This window comes from Ammospiza caudacuta, chromosome 9, assembly GCF_027887145.1.
Source record: "Ammospiza caudacuta isolate bAmmCau1 chromosome 9, bAmmCau1.pri, whole genome shotgun sequence".
Lineage (NCBI taxonomy): Eukaryota > Metazoa > Chordata > Aves > Passeriformes > Passerellidae > Ammospiza > Ammospiza caudacuta.
In genome coordinates, this window is record NC_080601.1 from 18,886,908 (window position 1) to 18,904,646 (window position 17,739).

At 40.7% G+C, this 17,739-nt stretch overlaps 1 protein-coding gene across 2 annotated transcripts; it reads left to right on the forward strand.

Moving 5' to 3' along the window:
* Positions 1-752: 752 nt before the first annotated feature.
* MYOZ1 (myozenin 1) lies at positions 753-16,496 on the forward strand. 2 transcript variants are annotated; one of them, XM_058810619.1, is made up of 6 exons: positions 760-917; positions 3,014-3,115; positions 4,028-4,209; positions 12,601-12,829; positions 14,952-15,111; positions 15,932-16,496. In XM_058810619.1, exons 2-6 carry the CDS (start codon positions 3,040-3,042, stop codon positions 16,161-16,163), a joined length of 879 nt encoding a protein of 292 aa, XP_058666602.1. In that variant the 5' UTR covers positions 760-917; positions 3,014-3,039; the 3' UTR covers positions 16,164-16,496. The 2 variants fall into 2 exon arrangements, with proteins under 2 accessions (XP_058666603.1, XP_058666602.1); XM_058810620.1 differs by lacking the exon at positions 3,014-3,115 and having other exon boundaries at positions 753-917.
* Positions 16,497-17,739: the final 1,243 nt, after the last annotated feature.

Below are 17,739 nucleotides of genomic sequence, written 5' to 3' on the forward strand. Positions count from 1 at the left end.
TTCAGAAACTGAAAAGTATGTTCATCTTTGAGTGCTCCAGTAAAATGAGACATGTTTTCTTCATCCTAAAACCAGAACACAATTGGGTAAGCAGGAAAAAGAGGGAGTTGCCTCATAATGATTTAAGGGGAGTTATTTGACTGTACAAAGCTGCACCAAATGCAGACTATCAACCCTATTTCTGTAATTAATCAGGAAATTAATTTCCTTGGTTCAGCTGGGTTTCCCATACATATTAAATACCTACTTCCTAGAATTCTATAAATAGCTTTCTAGACTTTGTGGGGTTTCCTACTACTTCTTGCTTCATGCATACTATTATTTTGCTTCCGTATTTTCTGAAGCATTTTAGGAAATATGTGTGACAGCCTAGGGGACACTGGGATGACTGATTAAGAAGAGGCAGAAGGAGGGTGTAAAACACAGCAAGACCCAAGATAGCTTTTGAGGCATTACTGACAAGCAGGATATTGAGAAGATTTTATGAATTGCATCAAGAAGCAATAGGAGAAGGAACTGCATGTTTATTTGAACAAAGAGGAGGAAGAAGTGAGCCACCTATGGAGTGCCTGGTCCTCCTGGACATTGAGACAGTGACTGCAGGAGACCTGAGGTGCAACCTTTTCTTTCCTCTCCTCAGGGATGGCAGCAGTGCTATCTGAGACTCTGCCCTCTGGGCCTTTGGCTATTAATAACTGCAGGATGCCTGTGCGAGCAGCCTTCAGGAGTCAAATTCACTGCACTTTGCATCAGCACTTTGTGCTGGGCAGAGCTTCCCTCACCCAGGCACCCTGGGAGAGGGGGCTGCGGGACAAGCCTCCCCAGGCAGCACCCAGAGACAGGCTGGGAGGAAGCAGCCACTGCTGAGCTCTGGGGCAGGTGTGTGACTGGTCTGAGCCTGGCACTGCAAGCCTGAGGTGAGTTGACTGGGCAGCAAAATAGAGCAGGTGGTGGAGAAGTAAAGACTGGTTTGCTTGCAGCACCAATGACTGCTGCAAATATCAATGCACAAAAAGACAGAGGAATTGAACAAGAAGGCAGAGCTGAGGGAGAAAAGCCCTGGCTTTATGTATGACATAGTGAGGAGAATGGGGTTTGAGGCTCCAGCAGGTTCTGGGAGGGCTGAGAGAGCAGTAGTACTGTGTAACTCTGGACCCTGTCCATAGTGAGACACTGCTGTCTCTTTCCTTATGCTAGACCAACTGCATGCAGTGGGTTTTTCAATCTTCAGTCCTGCTGGATTAGTAAAGAAGGACAGCAGAATGTGATAGACTTGTCCTCACTGCTGCTTGGGGAATTAGTGTGAGGAACACAGCTTTCCACCATGGCTGTCCCTTTCTGCCTTGCCCCAGGAAATCCATGCTTGCAGCATATGGATGATTTCTCTGTTTTGTGAGTTTTAGGACCCATCAGATGTGCCATAACCTCTCACCTCTGCTATTTCCTGGCAGCATTGCCCTTTTCCTGTCAAGCAGGGCCTGCTTCTTTTATACAGCCAAGCAGATGTCTGGCTGCTTAAAGAGAATGTGCAGTGTGTGCGTCATGGCTGCACCTGCTCACACTTGCTTTGGGAATACCCCAGGATGGGCTCATAAATGATGTGAACTACACAGGCAGCATCTCAGTAAAAGGAAAAACTTGCAAATCTGAAAGAAAAACTAATCCAAAGGAGTATCCAATGTGATTGGCACTGTTTTGCTGTGGCTGGGCTTCTTTTAAGAGTTATCACAATTCCATCACATAAAATTATGTTGCAAAAGAAGTAATGGTGGAATGATACTTCAGAATACACAGGAGATAAAAACGTCTTGATCAGAAGAGTAGTATACAAACTTCCAGTTACAGCTATTTGCTTGCTAGTTTTAAAATATAACTCATAGTTCAAAGTTTTTCAGTTCTGAAATCTTAAGCAAGTAAAGTACAAAGAATCACAAGACAGAGATGGTAGTTATTGCTGCAGCTGAAGCCAATGTGTCTTTGCCCATTTTTCTTTGTATTGTATTGCATTATATTAGGTGGGGATCTGTCCCCTATGTGCTGTTGCTTGGGCATGGACAGCACTGAAGCGAAGGCAAGACATTTGCTCTACTTACAATATGTGTAACCCCTAAGAAGGACTCTCAAAAGCTGCCTGAAATGGAATTGCTGAGATTGCGTCTGATTTTCCCTGGTTTTGCAGTTCAGATCTCATCCTATCTGGGGACAGAGATGGGGAACACTGTACCAGAAGGAATATCCCTCTTCTCCTCTTTCCCCCTTCAAAATGGTATCAGATAAGATCAATACATAAGATACAGATGCAAGTGACTTCAAACAAATTGGGTGAACAACTTTAACAGGTTTTCCTGTGCCTTCCTCCTCCAGCCCTTCTGTAACAAAACAGTAGCAGTCATAAAAGACAGAACTACTTGGAATTTCGTTTTGTTTCTTTTTTTTCCCTTCCAGACTTGCAGTCTGGTGGCTTTCTGAGTACCTATTCTAATTCTAAAAGGACTGTTGAAATATCCAAACCAGAACTGCACATGATGCAAAGTGCTCCAAATAACTTTTGGACAGACCTGAAACCTTTATCCAAAAATATATATTACCATCTAATGATAACTGCATGTTGTTATAACATGGCATCATAGAGCAAAATTTCCAAGTGGCATCCTGTTACTGCAGCACAAGATAATAACAGAGTATCCTTACAGCACACCTGGATTCTGAGAGACTGCCTTGTTGCAATTAAATTGCCTCTTTTGGATGAGTGCTATAGGGCACCTAGGCAATGCTTCTGCTGGGATCTGCTACCATATTTTGTCAGCATGCTGAGTCTCCAGAGAACCCCAGAATGGCCTACTGATGTTTTCCTGTATGGGATGACACCTTCCACTAGCTCCATCATGGGGAAGGGATAGAAAAAAAACAGTGTGGGAAAGGAAGGCTGTGTATCTTTTACCTGTAGATGGCAACTAAAAGAGGCAAGAAATACATTTCCAGTGTTTCATTCTCCATTTCCTTGTGTGTTTAGAGCAAAGCAGAGAACCCTTTGTGGGAATGCCCCTTGCAGGGACTCCTGCTCCTCTTAAAAGGAAAAAGTCCACTAAACTCATTGGGAAGCTGACACATGAAGGTAAGATATGCAAAACTGCACATGTAAAAATTGTTTGGATTTCAACCTGAATTTCGGCCTTTCAAATCTCACACCTTGCCAAACTGAACTCCCAAAGAAAGACATGCAGTGAACATACCAGAGGCACAGCCACAAATTTTACTGAAGCCCAGCCTTCAACCACATCACATTTTCTATCTTAGAGCTGAAAAGCATTGCACACACTCAGGCCAAAAGTCAACAGAGACTGCACTCTGCAAATTTGTATTCTCCTGCAGCATTAATTTGGATGCAGATCAGTGTAAATGGACAGAGAACATGATATTTTACAGGGGTCAATATTGCACTGCCTAGATTTATTCTACGTCGTTCTCTCTCTTACAACTTTTGTTTCATACTTGTTTTCTCTCTGTGTGAGAGAGTTTCTTTAATTCCAGCACTCATCAGCTGAGCAAGACAAGATCTCTTAGAGCAGTTAATAGAGCAGGAAGAATATAACCTGGAACATTTTTCTTTCTACAGAATATGTGTATATTGGGTAGGGTAACTTTTAAATAAGTGTGATGTCCTTATCTTTTCTTTACTTTTGACAGCATGAGGAAGGTTTCAGAGGTTTGGAAAAGTACTCATTTGAAGTAGTGCCAAGAAATCCTGCTGCACTGACTGAGATGCTTCAGATGTGGCAGACACCCATCTAGCTCCACCCCTATGCAACTTCTCTCTGCAGATTTGCCTTGATTGCAGTCCAGAGTAAATACCAAAGATCTATACCCAAAGCATCTTCAATGTAAAGACTTGGTGCATAGATAATGTCCTAAAATCTTAATTTAGAAGATAATTTGGGTGCTTGAAGTCACTACTGATGATAGGAAGAAACAGACAAAATACATAGACCAGAGTGCCTTCTAAAGTGTCCCACTGTATGTTTTGTAGCTATGCCACAAGAAGTGTCCAAGCTGAACCTGGGAAAGAAGATCAGCATCCCCAGAGATGTGATGCTAGAAGAGCTTTCTCTCCTCACCAACAAAGGATCCAAGATGTTCAAATTACGTCAGCTAAGAGTGGAGAAGTTCATTTATGAGAATAACCCTGATGCCTTCACTGACAATTCTGTGGTAAGTTGAAGATTAAGACTAAAATGCTACTCCATACACTCAGGGAAAACAGGAATGGAGTGTGCCCAAGCTCTCTTCTGTTTTAATGTGTGTGGGCAGGGGGTAGGGAGGGTCTGCTAGCAAAGCAGTGAAAGAAGAAAACAAAATTACATAAATACACAAGTTTTATTTCCTTTTGGCAGCAGCATTAGTGTCCTCTGGCAAATATTTGGTATCACACATACAGAAGCATGACAAAATTCAGTACTGAGTGATGAAGGAAGGCTGCATGTTTGGCAAGTGTTCAGAACTCAGGGCAGGGCTAATTGGTTTTGTACCCATTCCATTTCTTCTTTGCATGATGGCAATGATCCATCCAACTCCAGTAGACCAGGGCTATTTTTAGTCTAGGATACTTTTATGCTTTCTGCTGGACAGAGTCTTCTGCTAGTATCTGTAAGTTCCACAAGTGAAACCTCTAACCTGACTCTGAAATATTTTCAGTTAATTTGCTAGAAGTCCAGTTTGTTTTCCTCTAAAACATTTTCCTTTCAGATATGGTATATAAATACAGACATTAATTTTCTTTTCCTTTTCCCTTGCATTGGTACTGTTATAACTCCTTTTTACAGCTATTTGCAGGTGTAAAGTCTTTTGAAGACACCTAAACTTTTACAAATGAAACTCAATTCACATGATTATCAGGATTCAGTAAAACAAATAGAAAATGTTTAAGGTTCATATGCATTTTGATATACCACCTCATCTTCTGATGTTCTTTAAAGTTGGTTTGGTGACATTTTATCCCTTTATGGCATCTATTTTCCAGTCCAAGGAAACTCAAGAAAAACAATAAAAGTAAAGCTGAAGAAAATGTTTTGCCAAACAAAAACACATTATCTTTAAGCATTCTGATGTTTTCAAAAGCAGCAATAAGTAAATATCTGCAGTTCACTTCTAGAAATGCCAATTTAAAAATCAGAATGTGGAAAGATGCCTAACAAAAAAAGAGTTAAAATTAAACAGTAAGATTACAGATGAGGGATGACAACCCAGAGATATAACAAGCATATCCCGTGATGTTAAACTTTGATCAGTTTCTTCACCTCTTTGTGTTTCAGGTAGCTCATTTCTTCAGTGAATTATCTCCCAGAAAGAATGTGAGAATGAATATTGAACTTTGGACTCCACAGATGAATATCGTAGAGAAATGCATGCTGTTTTCATAAACAGCTACTCAGCAATCTCAGAGTTCCTAAAACATATGAGGGCCAAGTTCATATGTGAGAATCTGTGGCAGTGAGAAGTGAGAAAATAACAAATTGATGGAATAAAAAGGCTAGAGTCCAAAGTGACAAAAATTTGAGGGTGTCACTAAAGAATGTCCAATCAGAACAATCCAAAACAAAAAAGTTGTGACAAACTGACTCAAGACTGGACATGCACAGTCACTTCATGACTAACATTATAAATGCTGATGGCAATTACTTATCTTTTGCTAGCAGCTTTGTTTATTAATCTGCGCCTGACTTTCACTCCATACTCCTTCTGTAGTGGATATCTCTCTTTTGTAAGCACACATTTGCTCCCAAGATCTGTCAGCGTGGCTGTTAAGATCCTATGCCATGGGGAAATGTACTTGGGGGTTAGAAAATCCTTTTAAAAGCTAGGATTTTCTTTGTTGCTTTGCTGTAGAAGAACTATGGCACGGTCTCCAAACCAGGTGGCATTCTGCTTAAAATCCTCCATGATTCGCTTACAGGCCTTCTCTCCACATTCATGGAGAGACAAGAGATAGCAACACTGCATTGGTCAGTGCAGGAAGACTTTGGTCTGTCTACAGCCCTCGCTTGGGGTCAGTTTAGCAAGATCAAAACATAATTGTTACTGTTTTCTGGCTGCTCCAGGAGCTCGTTGCTTGCACCCACTGCCTTTGCAGGTAACTGTTCTCATCACTGCTTTGCTGCAGTCAGACCATTAAGGAAAGCTGAGCAATCACAGCAGCTGAGCCATTGTCTCGGAGAGCTGGGTGCTCTTGAGCAGGTAAAGGCAACAGATCTGTGTCTGTTAGCTCCCAAACCATCAGCACAGCCCCTGACCTTAGCACCAAATAACTCTTATCAAAAAGCCCTTTGATTTCAGTATCTGAATAGCTTTCTTTTCTTTTCCTTTTTTGCTGCTGTATCTGCTCAAGGGCAGATGCAGAAAAGAAAGCTTAAACAAAAGATAACTGTGTGAGGAAGATAATGGCAGAGTAAGAAGTCCTGCTGCTACACCCAGTTACTTCTCTCTCCCAATTAACTTCCATGTCCTTTGCTCCCTATTCCAAAGAAGTTCTTGTGTTTTTGAGGCTGTGGACAGTGAAGGAATTTGAAGCTGGTGATGTGTTTTCTGCTTTTATATCATAGATTTCTTAACTGTCTTGTCTTAAAATATTCTCAGGACACTTTCTTAAGAAAGCAGGGCAAGGCAGGTCTGGGATGGAGTATGGACTGTTTCTTTCCCCCAAAAGAAGTTTACTAGCAAGATAATATAATATAAAAGCACACAAAGAGAAAGGTTATTAAAAATAAATCCAAACCATATAAGGGGTTCCAGAATAGCCTGTGCTGTAGCCATAAAGCTTCCACACAAGGGAGAAGATCTCAGCAGTCATGTGTCATTGACCCACCCTTCTGCTTCTCTCCTCCTTCTTTTCCTCTAGCCAAAAATCCACACTGGACAATCAGATCACTCTCCTTACTTGTAGCAGAGGAAACTTAAATACTGTGTGCACATGAATGTCAGACAGCCCCATGCAAAAGTGAAAACCTGTCACTCTGCCACTGCTGCAGCTCTACCCATCCAGTTAAAGGCAAATGTAGCTAAACCCCCAGTCAAAAGGACTGACCATTCCTAACATGAGTAAAATGAAATGTACCACATACTGTAGAGCTGTTCTCAATACTGTGACTCTCTTTGCTTGCAAATATACAGTACAAGAGGAAGGTTTTAGGGAGGTTTATTGGAGTTTGACACCAATATCCTGCCACACAGGGAGAATTTGGGCAATATCCTCCTTGTTTTGTGCTGTGCTGGAGAAGCTGGGCTCTTCTGAGCCCTCTCTAGTAAAACCACATGTAGGATTTCTTCTCCTCACCCCAGGCTGTGCCACCCACAGGAACTGTGATTCTCTCCATGTCTCAGAGGATATTTTCAACTTCATTGTGGAGCTGCAAGATATAATTTATTACTGACTAAAGACCATGATGAAATCCTATCTTGCTGTGTGCTCTATTACTGTATCCTCTGGCTGACTAGAGAATGAGGAAAATCACTACATTTATTTTTTAACAGTGAAACTGAAACATGGGGTAGATTAATGAGTCACCTAAAATCAAAGATAGGGTCTCAGTCTTGTCTTTGGATCTCCTAAATCCCACTTCACTGTTCAGCAGTTAATAGATCAGCAGTTCACAGACTGCTTTCCTTCATAATGCTGAATTTGTTTGGCCTCAAATACATTTAAGATCACATGAAACAATATTTCTTAGCCCTGCAGCCTCACTCATTATTGCCCTAACTCCTTTCAACATCCCACCTCTGCTTTTGAACCTCAGTGTAAGAGCTTGCTGTCATCAAGTGGAAACTTTTAAACACCTGGCTGGCAGGCATGAATGGGAAACTGAAAACAAAGCCATAGTTATGTGTCTTGGATGTTGCCATTACTCCATCTCTCTTGCAGTAAGAATCCTTAAATATGGTCCTTCTGCTAGTCAAAACCTGTGGCTTGATCTGGGTTACATGTAGGAGACTTTCCTTTTTCTCCTCCCCTTTTTATGTTTTATTATCAGATATTAAAATAATTAGGAAGGTAAAATAACCAATATCTAAATAGACAATTATGAGCAGTAGTACCTCAAAAACCACACTGACCCACAACCAAAATCCCCCCCTTGGTGCTTTCTTACACTCATCCACAAGTTAAAATAAATGCAGCTTCCAGTCATGGCAAAGCTTGTATGAAAACAAACTAAAATGTGTTGGCAATTTCTGCTGGACTTCCGGTCAAGAGGTCTCTTTTAAGCTGATACCAACTGTGAAACAAAATCTAAGAAATCTAAAGAATTGGATTACTGCTGTTCTGAAAAATGGCAGGAATTAGTATTTTTTTCAGTGCTGGACAAGAACTCAGAGCAGGCAGAAGTAACAGGAAGAAAATGGAAGTGGTTATGTTACAAACCAAAAGTGATGCTTCACAGCAGACAGCAGTACAGCACCAACCTGCCTCAGAGATCTTACATGAGGAATAGCCAGGCATGATACAGTGTCTGAAGGAAAACAACCATGGAGAAATGTCATCATGCAGCTGCTTGGTTTACTACAGAGCATGCAGTGCTGCCTCTGTATGCCCCTTAATGTACTTGGATGAATGTCAATCAAGATCAGTGGAGGTAAGGTTAAAGGGGAAATGTTAGGAAAATAATTTTTCTAGGAGTTCTGTTCTTAATAGAACGTTAAACCTCTTGAACAAACATTACAGGATAATTGCAGGCTAAGATACAATTCTCAGGGTAGGACCTAAGTGGAGTGAGCCAGGTGAGATTGTAACTTGTTTAACAAAATGAGCCTTGCTGCACTGGAGCTGGATTGGTGCAGAAGACCTAGGGGTCCCACTATACCCAAAGCTGTGGAAGAGTGAACAAGGAGTCTGATGCATTCTTATTCAAGAAGTGACTGGAGTGGAAAAAGCAGAGCAACAGAAAAAAAGAGTTTTTTATTTTCCATCATGCTCCAATTTGTTGCAGCACTGTGAGAAAACTCTGGACCAAAATTCTGAAACACAATTTCTTTCATCTACAAAGAAAATGTGACAAAAATTATATAAACTATACAAATAAGATGTGTCTAACTTTGGATAGCATTAGATAAAAATTCCTGTTATTTATATGGGTAAATTCATGCACAGAAGCAAAAAATATTTTGTCTAAGGTTACACAGGAAGTCAGAAATGGACCTGGAAATAGAAAGCAGGAGCTCAATCTACTGTGCCTCTCAGGGTAGCAAGTTTGAAAAAAAATGTAAGATCCTTCTACAGCTTCTTATTTTCACTCTTTTTAAAAAATGAGTCATAGGTTTAAGGCTATGCAATTCCAAATGAAGGACTGAGGCCCACGCTTTGATAAAAACAGCAGGCAGTCTATGAGACTCTGCAAGTGTCTGAATTTTAAATCTTCCATCCCACCATCAAGGAGCATTTGAGTGGCTGCCACGGAGACGATGCAGTCCAGTAACTTCAGAAGTGTTAGTAACTACATAGGCATCAAACATTTGGGAGCTCTTTAGCAGTGAGGTGGAAATAGAAACACATTTGGTGGCCTCAATCATTTTCTTTAGGGCACAGCAAGGAGCTGAAGGGGAGCACACAGTGTCTCTCTGGGGGACTGCCTGCAGTGACGTCAGGGCCTTGAGATACACTGAGATCTCAGCCCCATTGGTTGGATCATCTTTCATTATCTAGTTTTTATTAGGCACATGCTCTAGGGAATTCAGAATTTGTCCATGTAAGCACTCAGCCTGCAAGAGCAGGCGCTTGCTAGCATTAAGGACTTGAAAGACATGAGCCCAATTTGTTTAGCCAACCCGGGGGACCCATCAGATGAACTGGCACCAAGTGCTCTCTTATTAGAGTGGAGTTAGGGATGCCCTGGGACTGATAATATCCACTACCTCCACCAATGCACAGACAGGAGGAGCCTTCTGATCTGTCCCCAGAGCCAGCAGGAGGTTGTCAGCCATCTCAGCTGACATTCCTGGACTTCTCTCCTGGAACTCCCACCAACACAGTCAATCAATACTAACAGAGAGGCTGTTTTATGATGTGAATATGCATATATGTCAATGTTCCACATGCTGTTAGCAGTGGCCCAAGACATGCATTCTCCTCAAGTGTGAGCTCCAAAACTCTAAAATTTCACTCTAAAACTCTGACCAGAGGTGTACCTATGCAGCTTTGACTATGTTGAGACTCCTGCTTGAGGCTGTCTTTCCTGAGCTCCACTGTCTTGGAAAATCTTTCAAAAAGATTATTTTCTCCTTGCTTCATGTTAATTTGAGCTAAGACAAACAATTGTGGTGACCAAAACTAAAGAAAATTATATTTTTGTTCTAGCAGGTGAGTAACTGGGGTGTTGCATGGAAAACATGTCCTTCCTATATGAATGGAGTTGCCTGCTTTTGGCAGATCAGATGTTTTCTCAGCAGGCCCATGAAGAATGATAAATTAGCTTAAGGCAAATCAAACTAATTTAATTTGCAGCTAAATAAGATTTAGGAGTGGCTTTCCTGATGCAGACCTTCTGTTCCAGAGTAACTTCATTCCTACTTAGTGATAATACTGCAATTTAAAATAACACCAGATGACAATGATGCCCCTCCCTAGTCACATCAAATACTGCTGTGAGCAGAAACAGAACAGTCCATTTTACTGCAGCTCATGTTATGCTGATGCTTTTTTTTCTCTTGCTGGAGAGGCATGTAAGTAACCACAGAAAGGAGAAATAAGCCCATAATTCTCAGAAAGGGCACACAGCATGGGTGAAACTAGAAGGAAAACAGATGCAAATTTAGTTTTGAAAGTAGTGAGCAAATCAGTAGAAGCATTACCCTTGCATATATATTAACATTTTGAAAATAACCTCATTCTGACCCCTAACCCTCAAAATACCCTTTTTCGGTTTGCCTTTTTACAGCTACATAGCTGCTATGCATAATTGAGCAGATTGCCCAGTTAGCTCCTGTGTACAGCTTAATGCTCACAATCCTCTCCCCTCTCAGTGCTTCCTGACATTCACGGGAACATTATCTCCTGTGTTCCTAAAAAGGGAATTCCCTGCAGCTAGGAGAAGGACAGACAGTCCCTAAAGGCCCTGGGGGAACCAGCTCTGCCACTTCAGCCTGCAGCTGGCTGCCTGCCTGGGTTGCAGCCTGGTGACCTGCTGTGAAACCCTGGACACTGTTGTGGGAGACACAGGGAGCAGAGGGTTAGCTAATTCTGCCTTGAGCCTTGTGGGGTTTTCACTTCTCGACTATTTTTAGCTGACTGAACAGCTGGCCTTGGAAGCCTGTTTACAGCCTGGAAAGCTTCTTTTTGCTAAACTGTGCTACGTGTAAGAGCCCTGAGAAAGCCTAAACCCTTTGAGAACCATGTCTGAGGCAGCCTGAGATTTATACAGATAGAACAGCAGTATGAGGAACCACAGATTCATTCAGTGTCATTAATGTGTATTTGTTGCATCTTTGTGCATCTAATAGCCAATCTCCTAGTCCAACAGGAGAGACTATATGTGATATATAACCCTTGCATTATATAGCTGTGTGGGCTGTACTACACAAGAGATACTTTTCAAGTCTGATAGGAGTCTAGTTTTGATGTCACTTATGACCAATATGTGAAACATTTTTCTAAACATACTATATAAGTTTCTATTCCACACAAGCATTTATGAAAGTTTCTGTGTGGAAAGACAGGATATTGTGCCAAAATGTACACCACAAGGTCAATAAATCCTGCATGGATTGTTTGCTCTTTTACTACATACTGCAGAGATTGTGCCTTCTAGCCTGACCAAGGAAGAGTGAATGGTCTGCAAAATAAGACCAACCTAATTTTATTGATGGATGCAACTTTCTTTCTTTCTTACCCTGTTGTTGGTTAGATTTGGTTTGCTAATTCACATACTGCTACAAACAAAATTCTTCCTTTTTGTCATTTCCCTCTTATTGTCTCCAGGAAGTATTTTCTGTTTACCCAGGCTGCTATCTCTTCAGTTTTTCTCAACATGTAAATACTCCTCCCCAAGCAGACTTTCATATAGACCTTCAATGGTATTATATATACGGAAAACAGGCAAAAAGGCAGATATCTTCCTGACTTTTGTGTTGTCACAGAGACTTTTGTGTTGTCACATTGTAATTGAGCTGGGGTTATGTTAACTTTGACATGAAAACACTTTCTTGCCAGGCTTGCTTTCCCACAGGTTAGCCAATGTTATCTCTGTTTGGACTTCTACCTGTTCTGGCAAAAGCTAAATTTCCTTTCACCTCCTCCTCTATTTCATAGTCATCATTGGTGGGGACAACACCACCCTGATCACATAAAATGACTATGAGGTGAGTGTGCTTCCATTGCCACTTCTGCTGCTCCACAGCTGCTGCTATACTGAATAAAGGGAATAACTCACATGAAGTTCTGCCACTGGCTTTGTAACAGAGACACAGATCTGGTCAGATCACAGAGACTCAGGAGTTCACATTCTGGGAGCCAGCCCCAAATGAGACTCAGGAGTTCACATTCTGGGAGCCAGCCCTACAAACACGAATACACCATGTCCTGTAGCAGAGATTCAGGCACACTCTTTTCTCCTCCCCTAGGATCACTTCCAGAAGTTCATCCCGCCGGGAGGGAGTTATGGGGAAGATGGCCATGGCCACGGGCGGATGGCGGGAGGATGGGCGGCGGGGCAGCACGGCTCCAGCACGCAGCAGCAGCCCGGGGCCCCTCCCAGGCCTGCGAGCAGAGGAGGCGCCAGAGATGGTGAAGGGGAGCATGCAGGGAAATCATCGGGGAGTACTGGAGAAGGAGGCGATGGTACTGACAAAGGCAAGTATCCCTCCGCAAGAGTAAGAAACTAAAACTATCAGACCACATGCCAAGCCTACTCTTAAGGAAAAGCAAATTAATCTAACTCTTGGATTCTTCCAAACAAAGCTCTAGTGTAAAGCCTAGAAGAGTTGAACTGCTTTTACTTTGATGGTTTTGTTTGTATTCTTCTATGTTGCTCAACCACAGGCAGGAGGGAGAAATACCTTGCTTGGCTGGACCACAGAAATTACAGGAGACTTCTCTGCTGAGCTCTTAAGGCTGGTAGAGCAGAAGGCAGGCCAGCACAGCTGTGCCATGCCCGTGTGGCACTCCCTTTCAAGGCTTTCACACTGACCACTGGAGACACTGGAATTAACTCTTGAGATCAGTAGTCTGATCTGAGTATCAGACTTGAATGTCTGAGCTCTGATTTCAAATAAAAGCTTCTATGTAAAAAAAGAACACTTTTTGGATAATCTTCAGAAACAAGCAGCAATATTCCTAAAAGTTATCTGGTAACCACCACTGGGCCACTGAGGCAATATCTTTATGAGTAAAAATAGTTTTAATTCAATTTACTTTTTGCCTGATTTTATCCTCTGTTTAGTTTGGCCAGAAATCTCTAGAAACAAATACCTAGTATAAGAGTCAGCAGATGTAATCATCACTTTAACAGTCTCTATAGATTGAAAAAAATATATATGATCAAATTTGCTTGGGAACCAGGAATAACTGCCTTGAGTAACCAAATGGATTTGTAATTGTAAAATCTTGTAAGATCCAAGTATTTTCATTTACATTCTGGAATAATGTGCATTTTATATCAAAATCAGCTTTTACATTTCCTGTGAAAAAGCAATCTGTATAGACTTTTATAGTTTTCTTACAGGAGATTTTTCTTCATTGTTATTGTGTGTGCAGGGAGAAGGAGGATTAATATCATCCTATAGCTTTCACTGCAGAGACAGATCCCAGCTGCTTTTGTTTCAACTCTAGCAATCAATTTGCTGGTAAACTGCTTAGTTTAAATACTTCACACAAAAAAGTGGGGAGTAGTTGGTTTTTAGGGCTTTTTTAAATTAAAAAAGAGATTATTTTAAATGTCTGCAATTCTTTGAAAGCAGGGAACCCCAGGACTTGGCATGGTTTGCAATAAGCAAGACAGACAAAGGAGGTGTGATAAAGAAGAAAGATTCAGATAATAGTTTTCATTCTTTGCCACTTACTTCATAAGGATTTGTTTTCTACACAAAATGTAGCACCATGAAAGCACCAGAATGTCTCTCTCCATTAATCTGTTATTATCTGCCCTAATCAAGCTAAGCAGATATCATTGCTCAGGGGTTTTAAGGTTTATGAAGGATGAAAATATTATAAGTGTGCTACATATCAATACAAAACTTATGTTCTTACTAGCAAGGTGGTGTTATACACAGCTAGGGAAGGGAAGGGAAGGGAAATGCAGAATGAAATCCCTTGTCTAAACTCATTTGCTTAATGGAGCAACTAGAAGCTAATCTAAAATTTCTAGCAATCAAGTGTCTGACTTTACAACAAAGTGCAGCTTTAGTCACTGATAGGATTTTAACTTCAAGAGAGATACCACATAATATTTGCAAACTGCTTTTAGCCATCTTGAGGTGATTGAGACAGACTTATGTCTAACATCTCAGTTCAGAAGGGGAAAAATGTGAATATCTGTTCATGTAATCACAAAGAAAATGCCATGTCATGTCTGCTATGATCTGACAGAAAATACAGAAAAGTAAATGAAGAAATTGTTTGCGTCTTTCCTCATATGAAGCTTCCCTCCTATTAGTGGAAGAGATGATGAGGTGAGGACTTTGGTTCTTTCTATATGAGCAAAAAGAAGAATGAAAAATTCCAGATACATGCTTTAATACAAATTCCTGGATGAGTGGCTCTTAGACTGTGGTACTATCTGCTTTTGTGGAAAAGAACAGAAGTGATGTATGATCATCTTTTCAAAACAGAAATCTAACCATAAAAGCTTGTATTGATGTAGGAGTTACAGAATATGGAAACAAACTGGTGCTTCAACTTCAGTAGCAGGACGTAGTAGCACAATGCAGTTAAGAGTGCCATCTAACTAGACTGCTTTGCCTTCCTCTGTTTACAGATGGGAAGTCAGGAGGCAAAAAAGTGACTATATTTAAAACTTATATTTCCCCTTGGGAACGAGCGATGGGTATCAGCCCTGAGGACAAAAGCCAGTTCTCCACGGACTTGCTGTCGTACAGCCCCAAAGCTGATTTCCCCCACTACAAGTCTTTTAACCGGTAAGTCCTCTTAGATATTCAGTGCAGTTTATTTAGCAAGAGAAACACAATAATGCTGATCATAGCCCCCCTGTAAATAAGTTTTAGCTGCACTTCATTTTGCTTAGCACAGTCTCCAGTGGATGAAATGTTTGGAAGACTACAAAGACAAAATACATTAAGACCTAGAGATTTTAATTCAGATTATGCACAGAAAACCAGTGCAGTTGGATAAGAGGCTTTTAATTCTATTTGCCTCTCTTTCTCTCCCCATTTGACCAGGAGATGTAGCTTGTCACTGTTTTTTACTGCAACCCTTTGAAATTCAAGAGGTCATGAAAAATACTTATGATCAGCAGCCATAGATTTCACAGTACTTAATATACAAATCAGGATGTTTCTGCTGTATATGATAAGCATTGAAAGTTTTACAAATATTTCTAGGACAGCAACAATTTTTTGTTAACCTCTCTATACACTTTTGCCACCAACCTCCATAGCCCCAGGTCATCAGTACCAAGAGCAAACCCACATCCCACTAATTTCTGCAATAATGCAGGCTCTGCCTGCTACATGTACAGAAAACTAACAGGTGTGAAAGGTGTATGGTTTGATGGAGATTGATGCAACAAGGGTGAAGGAAGTGCACAGCAGCATATGTGTGTGTTTGCATAATTTTTTGTACATGGGCAATGGATACATGTATGTTCTCATGAAGGATTTGTTAGCCAACAGCAAGAGTAGCACAATTTAGAATCTTGATAACTTGGACTATTTATTTGATATGTCCTGTTGCTTACCTGTGCTCTGTTTGCTAACTCCATGTATTCCCCTATGCCAGGACTGCCATGCCTTATGGGGGTTTTGAAAAAGCAGCCAAACGGATGACCTTCAAAGTGCCTCAGTTTGATATCTGCCCTTTGCTCCCAGAATCTCTCATGATATATAATCAAAATTTCAGCAAAAGACCCTCCTTCAACAGAACCCCGATACCTTGGATGCCTTCAGGAGACTTCTCAGAGTACCAGACTGTGGTCAACGTGCCAATGAGTGGTGAAACAGAAGAGTTGTAAATCCCCACTGCCAAGACCTTCCCTTTTTTTCCTCAGCCCTTTCTGTATGCAAGTTGATAGTAAGGAGGAAAAGTGCAACTTTAGCTCTGTCAGCTCTTTCTTTCTTTTGCCTGTAGCCAAGACAAGTCCCGAGCAGGTTCTAAACTTCTCTTCACTGTACTGCTAATCTAAATCAGACACAGTTTGAGGAAAAGGAGCTTTTTATTCACCAGCACATAAGAGGCCAAGACTAAGGAAGTGTTTTTCTGTTTAGCAATGCTGCATGCTGCCTGTCTGACTGATAACAAACCTGTTTTGTCATGTATTAACAATAAAACACCAAGATGAAAAACAGCTTTTGTGTTTTCTCCTTAAAAAGTGCTGCTGAAAGGATTTGGCGAACAGCAAATTGAAACAAAAGTTTCAATCTCACAATGAGAATATTATCCTGGGAGGAAAGATCAAGGACTAACAGGGATGGTCATAAGATTTATGTACATCCAGGTAGCTTGGAAAAATACTGCCAAAGTGATGGGGAAGAATGATGACTTTGAGAGGAAATTAGAACAACATCAGAAATGAAATAGCAAGTCAGCCTGTCAGCAAAACAAACAGCTTAAAGTGTTTCACTGTCAGCTAAGATCCCCCAGTTGTCCAGAGTATAAACAAGGTGACAGCATAAGCAGGTTTTTTGTTCTTGTTTTTCTCTTCTATTTTTTACATTATTTACATAAAGTTAATAGGTTGGGAAGCAACAGAGGCACACCCAAGTAAGATGGCTTGCCCATAGTGACAGAGCAAGAAAACAAATGATTTAATAACAACAGAGCTAATTTGACACCTATCACACTGCATTACTTATTCAAATACACACCATGAAAGTCTATTCCATTTCTTGCAGCAGTTTCAGCAATGCCACACAAATAGGAAGAAAGGCAGGCACTGTGGAAAACCACTAAAGAATTCCTGCTTGGAGACTGGTTTGGAATTCTATTCTTGTGCCTCAACATTTCCTCCTGTAAGCAGGGCTGAACAGTTTATTCATGGGGACAGCTTCCACTGAAGTACTTTTAATTTAGGAGCTTTTCCTCCTTGTCTAGGAATTCCTGCCACCATGTATTTGATTTTTATTCTCTTGGGATAGTTTTGTGGTTGTCTTTATTACAAGCCTCTATAAAGCTACTGACAGGGCTACTGTGAGATGTCTTTAAAATTATGCTAATAATAAGCATTGCTAAATGGTCTTTAGCATGGCTAAAGAACGTTTATTATATATCCTATTATATTATTAAGAGCTATCCATAACTCAGTTCTGTGACTAAACTTAAAAATATAAAGGTGCTACTTTGGTCTGGAGAACATTTCAACAAAAATGAAAAAGCTCTGTTTGAGCTCTGTTTGGAGATAAGGTTGCTGTTTTCCAATATTTCAAATCAATCTAGCTTTTCAATTGCATTGTAATTAAGGAAGATGGATTTCTTTTTCAGTTCAAAAGTACTTTAATACAAGAATCCAGTCCGCAATGACAAAGTTAGAAATTCAGATAGTCAGAGGAAATTTCAGAGGAAAAAATGTGACATTAAGCAAAATATTGCCT

What these genes read in the sequence shown, in the direction of transcription:
- MYOZ1 (XM_058810619.1), top strand. Translation starts at nt 3,040, where the DNA reads ATGCCCCTTGCAGGGACTCCTGCTCCTCTTAAAAGGAAAAAGTCCACT. An exon ending in TGGGAAGCTGACACATGAAG is followed by an intron (nt 3,116 to 4,027) that starts GTAAGATATGCA and finishes TATGTTTTGTAG; the next exon opens with CTATGCCACAAGAAGTGTCC. An exon ending in AGGCGATGGTACTGACAAAG is followed by an intron (nt 12,830 to 14,951) that starts GCAAGTATCCCT and finishes CTCTGTTTACAG; the next exon opens with ATGGGAAGTCAGGAGGCAAA.